Source organism: Melitaea cinxia, chromosome 12, assembly GCF_905220565.1.
Source record: "Melitaea cinxia chromosome 12, ilMelCinx1.1, whole genome shotgun sequence".
Lineage (NCBI taxonomy): Eukaryota > Metazoa > Arthropoda > Insecta > Lepidoptera > Nymphalidae > Melitaea > Melitaea cinxia.
Window position 1 is genome coordinate 4,416,159 of NC_059405.1, and position 7,532 is coordinate 4,423,690.

The 7,532-nt window shown below is 33.0% G+C and overlaps 1 protein-coding gene across 1 annotated transcript; it reads right to left on the bottom strand.

Annotated features, from left to right (window-relative positions):
* Window positions 1-6,437: 6,437 nt before the first annotated feature.
* On the bottom strand, window positions 6,438-7,082 carry LOC123658669 (GILT-like protein F37H8.5). The gene has a single exon (XM_045594027.1). The coding sequence runs from the start codon at window positions 7,080-7,082 to the stop codon at window positions 6,438-6,440; it is 645 nt and encodes a 214-aa protein (XP_045449983.1).
* Window positions 7,083-7,532: the final 450 nt, after the last annotated feature.

Below are 7,532 nucleotides of genomic sequence, written 5' to 3' on the forward strand. Positions count from 1 at the left end.
GCTATAACAGTCAGCTGTTACCTATAACACAAGCATTAAGTTGCTTATCATAGGAACAGACCATGTTTGTATGTTATAAGACATTTATTATTTATTATATTACATACTTATAATGACATACTTAATACGTAAATCCGTATATTTTTATATTTTATACCATAAAATAATTAGATTTATTTTTTAAGTGCTTCTAAAGGCTAATTAAAACATTCACAGTTCTTAAAATGCTTAAAATTAACGTTTTATTCGGACCTCCTTTCAAAAAAACTTATTTTAGTGCACCTGATCTTGTAAACCTATCAAAATTTATTGACTTACTAGTGAACTACGACACGCCCTTTAGCTTCACCAATTTGACAAAAGATTGATTCAAACCGAGTTCTTGTTATTTCCATTTCGAATGCAACCATAATGTTTCGAGTGGATTGTTTGAATACCAACGTAAAATGGACTGCCCCGTCCCCAAAGTCCGTAGTTATAGAAGAATATTTGGGTATGACAAATGAAGGCACAAAGTTCTTGAGTTATTGGACACTTTTAGTTGTCTCTTGACATTTGAAGGAAGCGAAAATGGTCCAAAACGGGTCCCCATTTGGGGCGTGAAATTGAATCCTGTTGCGGATGAGGGGGAGACAGAGAAAACTTAAATATTTAAAGGGAATTACCATACGGAGAGGTAACCTGACGATTTAGAGGCAAGGTATTAATTTTATGACCGTCTTCCCTTTCTACAGATGGGTTTATATGAAGTTGTTAAGTTTTAGCAGTTGCTGATGCGGGATTTGACTCGTGAGTAGGGTAGCGGTGCATTGTATGAGTTCCCTTCGCCGCAGTGATTAAGGATAATTTAAATTAGCACATTTAGTCGCGAATTATTACTCCCATGGGTCTCGGTAAGCTGTGATTTCACCATATATTCCGCAAGGTAATAAAGTACTGATCAAATTTTCTGTGTTTAAATTAAATTATTTATTTTACAGATTAACTTTTATTAATAAAACTACAAAACTAGAGATAAAATAGTAAAAGATACAGCATAATAGTTAGAACCAAAAGTTATAAATTATACCACGATTTGTAATGGGCTCCCTTTGTTTATTTTTACAACAAATTAAAGCAAAAAATACACCTCAAAATGTATACATATATAGAAGTAAGAGAATTGTGTATTTTATGTGCTAGAAATATTACAAGAAGAAACCGTATAAAAGTATTTTAATATTTAACAACTCCAATAGCTTTTGAAGATCAATTGATAGCTTAAGTGCCAATTAATTTAACATCAATACTCCAACGAACAATGGAGCCACTGTGTACAAAGATGCGAAGCCGAGTTCCGGGTTCAGTCTCAGGGGAAGTCAATTTCATTAATACTGCGGTCGTTCCACCCTAGAAGGGGAGAGTTGTACATTTTTAAATATATCTGCCTTAATAGAGTACCTGCTATTTGTGCAGTGAATTAAGATTAAGATGTCTGGGGCTTATTAAACCAGGTTCGTTTGCTCAAGGCGTTCGGAGCATCAATGGTGAAAATAGTGTTAATACTTTATTTTAAAATATGTTTAGGTGAAAAATTATTTCGACTAATTATTGTAAATATTAATGTAATGATGAGGAATTATATAAAAACCGACTTCAATTACGAAAAATAGTCAAGTAAATACGCATTATCAAAGATTACTCCAAAAGTTGCAATCAGATCTCGATGAAATTTAAACGTGACCACATGATAAATATCGGCTTTCGATTAAATTAAAAATCATTAAAATCGGTACACCAAGAAAAAGGTTATGCGGATTTTCGAGGGTTTCCCTCGATTTCTCTGGGATCCCATCATCGGATCCTGGTTTCCTTATCATGGTACCACTCTTAGGATATCTCCTTTTCAACAAAAAAGAATTACCAAAATCAGTTTATAAGCGACGAAATTATCCCCGAACATACATAAAAAAAGATATACGGTCGAATTGAGTAAGCTCCTCCTTTTTTGAAGTCGGTTAAAAATCCACGCATACCTGTTTCCTTTTTAACAAAATATACCTTAACTATATGTCATTATAAAAGTTAAGTCGTATAAACATACATAATATAGAATTATAAATAAAAGAAGCATTCCCCTATAATACAAAAGTTACACACTCCACCCTTATCGACCCCGCTCATTATTTTGGTAAATAGGGAAATTAAAAACATTTTATCTCCCACCTAAGCGAACCCTCTAAAATACATTTAAATTAAGAACAGAGAAAACTTTCGTGAGTGACATCTAATTGAAAATTAAATACGTTCAGGTAACAGCTGCATTAAAATACGCGAAGTATCCCCCTAATAAAGTTCTAGCTATTTCGACAAAAGGACAAAGCCCGCTACAAATTAAGAAAGAAAAAGATTTTTTTTTTGTTCATAAAGAAAATATGAGGGCTTAAGAGTTTTGAGTTTTCGCATAGTCTTAGGAGATTACCTTGAAATACTTTTAAAGGGGAGAGGGTGTGGAATGAAAATTGTTTTAGAGTTGTTTTTGTTGGCGAAGTTTATAAAAAAACGTACTATATATTGCTTTTGTAGAAGTTTCATTACTTTAGTTTCGGCGTTCTGCATAAAAGAAACGAGAATTCTTAATCAGATGATACTGTTGTAAAACTAACAACCGGTGAACTAAAAGAAGGAAAATACACAGACATCAAAGAAGTTTTTCTCTTTGTTATTTACTATATTACGACATTATAATAAAAATATCTCATTGAAGTAAAAATTTATTCTAATACACTTCAGCGCCTTCAAATTGCATTTACTTTATCACCCATATTGCTTATAACATATTATCAGGCGCTATGTGTGTATTAGTGTGTTTTGTTACAATTTAATAGATAAATTTATTGCTATAATTAACATTTTACCAATACAACACAACACATTAAAATGAATATATTAATAAGCAGAAACACTGTTTAAATATTCATATGATATAATTTAAAGTGCAATTGCGAACAGTGCATTTTTGGGATAAGCTGCGTTAAAATTAATTTCATATTACCAGATCAGTATCTTTTAATTTCGTAATGTGTTTATTATACATCTGAGATAAAATGTAATTTGACTATAATGTTTTTTTTCCGAATCTGAACGATTTTCAAAAATTGTAGCCACATATTCAAACAAATATGTTGTCTATAAAATGTGTATAATATACACACACGGTCGTCTGTTCCTAAAGTACGCGAGTAAATGGTCATATTATAGGTAACCTCTGACTGTTATAGTATTTTTTGATATACATAAAAACAATACATATATGAATAAATACAAATATTATATAATCCAGACTCAGGCGGGAATTGAATCCGCACCTTGCGAAGCGGAAGGCAGGGTCTCCACAAAATGCGTCAACGGACTAGTCTAAGTCGTAAAAAAAAACCGTAGGTACATTATTTCATTTAATTCCTACCTTTATTAGATAATGTCCTTAATTCTTTACCTCACATGAAATATTTATGTTATTGACGTAATGCGGCCTGTCCAGTTACTACTGCTAATTATGTAAATGGTACCATCACTATTACGGTTATGGGCTTGTTACTAGATTGCCACAACATTCGTAACATGGCATTGGCTACAGCTGAATGTTATTGGCCGGGCTTTAGCTAAAGTTACTGCCTGATTGGTTACTGTGTAACGTGCAATTGAAACTGTACTTGACAATGCACAATGTGTAATTGTTGATGACATACGTATTTCGCTGGACTGGATATCGGAAATTTATGATTTATGTGTATGTTTATTCGAATCGGAATTTTGATTTAAAGAATTACATAATATTATGATATATCGATTGAAAAATTCTAATAAAATATTTGTGATAATAAATTTTGTCAATAAAACTTGGAGAGATGTGATGACTATAACTATTGCTGATAAACATACACAACTATGTATTTCTATCAGTGATCTAAAGATATAGACTAGTGATAGTAATTACGTTACGGATATTTGTAATTTTAAAGAAACAGACGATTTTATTTCATACAAATAAGTCGACAAATAAGCGTACGCTTACTTATTACGTTACGTACGGCTTACGTTATTTTTGAGTTATCTGTAATAATGCGTATTAAATCGATTATTTTTATTACTTACGTAATATTAAGTGTCGATGTAAGTTAATGTCAGCTTTATTTTCGTTTTCAAGAATACGTTTATACTCGGCAGTCCGTGCTCATCCCATTTATAGCCAAAATTTATACAGTTAAGTAAGGGGATGATATCCATATAAGTAATAAATACAAAAATATTTAGTACAATATAATATCATCACTTAAATGATATTCGACAGCTGAGTGGACTTGCGGGACATTTAAGAGGATCGTTTGCAAACCATTAAAGAGAAAACGCAAATAAAATGGCACATAATACTGTTCCAGTACAAATTAAATCCAAATTAGTGATAATTGCAGCCAGTCGCAATATCATTAATGAAGTTTTGCTTGTATGTAACACGTTAATTGTGAAATTTGTTTTTCGTTGCATTATACTTATTTATAATTTTGATGAAATTTAATATTGTTAATATCTTGGTAATCCATAAACTTGAAATCTATTTAATTAAATATTGTGACTAAATAGATCCGCAATGCTTGAAGACAAAAGTCTTCGAGCAATGCGTCCTGCCTGTTTTAACATATGGAGCCGAGACGTGGACACTGACGAAGGGACTGGTCCACAAGTTTAAAGTCGCTCAACATGCAATGGAACGGGCTATGCTTGGGGTCTCTCTCAAAGAAATGAGACTATCTGCGAGAAAATGAAAGTAACCGACAAAGCCCACAGAATTAGCAAGTTGAAATGGCAGTGGGCTGGCCATCTGTGCCGTAAGACCGATGGTCGTTAGAGCAGATGGGTCCTGGAGTGGAAACCGCGGAGCGCGCAGTGTGGGACGTCCTCCGACCCGTTGGACCGACGATCTATGTAAGATTGCCAGTGTAGGCTGGATGAAATTGCGGAAAACCGGGATGTTTGGCGCGAACTTGGAGAGGCCTATGTCCAGCAGTGGACTGCAATAGGCTGAGCTGAGCTGAGCTGACTAAATAGATAGCACAGCAGGATATTTCTTGTTGAAAATATGGAGCAGCTCGGCTGGGAAAAACTTACAGAAGATCATAGTTAAATAATACTGATTTCAAGCAATGTTGTGTTCCTGTGGTGAGTGATGATCAGCACTCCTGGGAGGGATTTAGTGGTAGGATTGGCAATGCGCTTCCAATGTTTTCGATGTTGCAAACATCTATAAGGTACAACATATCAAAATATGCAACATAACTTAGGTAGGGCACAGCAGGAAGTTTCCTGGTCAAAATATGGAGCTGCCCGACTGGGGTAGTACATCGTGTCTGCTTTAAGAAAATCATTGAAGATTATCACAAAGTTGTCTAATTCAACATTTTTAATGATATCATAATTATATTTTCAAAGTTAAGCTTATTATTTTGATTGCTGATTTATTTTTCATAAGAATCCACAAAGTATAATTTTACCTTTAGATTGTTAATCAATAATATAAGAGAAAGAAAAAAATACTATAAGTTCTAAAAAAATACGCGAAATGAATGCGTAGGGCGAGAGGGAAGATTTATTAGTGAGGGTCGATAGGGTATGGGGTAGCTTGAATACAAAATCGATTTTATATAGGATTTGTATTTAGATTTATACAATATTAATGAATCTTATGATACTGCAAGGTCATTATTACTAATCAATACTATACTGTTATAGCGTCTTGATGTTTCACTGCTGAATTTAATTTGTGCTACTCCTCGGTCCACGGTCAGCTCTTTCTACCTTTATATAATTGTTGTAATAAAACTATCTAATGGTTTTTTAAGATAATTTCTTTCATTTATTTCAAAAATTTTGTCCGTCTGGCTTTCCCTATATTTCCTATTCATAGGATAAAATGCGATTTTTACAAATGTGTTTCCAAACTTTTGTTTTGTACATTTTCTAAAAGTGAAGTTATCAATCTATATAAATGAATAATAATGTATCAAAAATCACACTTTAATAAAGTTGTCGGTCAGAGACAGCTGTAAATTAAGACTACAATATTTTTGATATGATACAAAAATAAAAATATACGTCTTATGAAACTTAAATTATTATTACAAATATTGATATAATAATTACAGTATCATAAATATTCCATTAGGCTTATCTTTACAAATGACAGAGATAATACATAGTTTAAACGCTCAATTATTGTCAATTGCCCAACTTCGTTCATTAAAAGGCGACAATGTTGAATTTTAGGTTGAAAATACGAAAATCCGAGCTGGGGCCAGTAGAGATAAAACTGCTATTTCTTAAATCGCCAATTATGAGAAGCTTTCATTTCCTGATTATTAGATAGCATTTACTGTTTTCATTTCCGTTTTAAGTCTTAAAGATTAAACTTTACAGTGCGTTATTCCTGTGGTCGGATCGTCAGCTAATGCGAAGCAAATTGTGCTTTGTAGTCGTCGGTACGCTTGCGCGTGCTGAGTAACATCAATATTGTTGTTGAAAATGATGAAAGGAATAAAATTTATTGTTTGGACAGCCGGTATAGACGCTTGTTCAGCAGGAACTTCGAGCGCGTCACCAATCGTTGTTGAGAAACAATAATCAACCTCAACCACATTTAAACCAACAGACAGAGCACACTGGAAACTTCTTTGCCGGAAAGCAGGGAATGGCGGAGAATACTCACATGTCATGTATTGGATTTGAGCATCTGCATTTCCAGTGAGTAAACTCAGTACACATCTTTGAAGGCGATTTGACCAGCAATCATTTTCGCCAAAGAAACAGTTCAGATTTCCGTTTGCGTCTCTTGTTGTTCTGCCCCACGGAACAAATTCTATCTCTAGAAATTCTTTATATAATTCATAGACTTGGCCAAGTTGGTTCTGAATAAATCTAGCAGCGTCTGAACAGCCCGCGCTTACTCCAAGGGTCATGTGAATTGTCCCATTAACAGTCTGTAACGAACTTTCTGCCGAAGAAACGAACAAATACAGAAAGGCAAATGCTAAATATCCAACCTTAGTCATGTTCTTAGTTTAATATTTTACAAAATACTGCCAATTGAAAGTAATTTTGGTAATTAATATTTTGTTATCATCTATGTAGAATGATATTACTATAATTAAGATAACGTAATAGATCTTTGATTGAAGGTCGCATTGATATTTATTGATAATTGATATGATTATTTTATTTGAAAGAAATGTATAATAGAATTGTAAATGCTATGTTATATAACTATTTTTTGTGCCACAATCTTTTTAATAACCTTTTCGTATTCTTTATTTTATATGTAAGAGCTGTTTATAAAACAATAATAGATATAACTGACGGCTGTTGTCTACACAAGAATTAAGTTGCTTGCTATAGGAACAAACGACCGCGTGTGTATGATATAACATATTTATACTTCATCTTTGATAATAAATGAAAATATATGTGTCTCTACATACGATTTTAGAGCTTAGTTTTACAGT

Coding starts and splice junctions, on each gene's coding strand:
- LOC123658669 (XM_045594027.1), bottom strand. CDS start 7,082: ATGACTAAGGTTGGATATTTAGCATTTGCCTTTCTGTATTTGTTCGTT.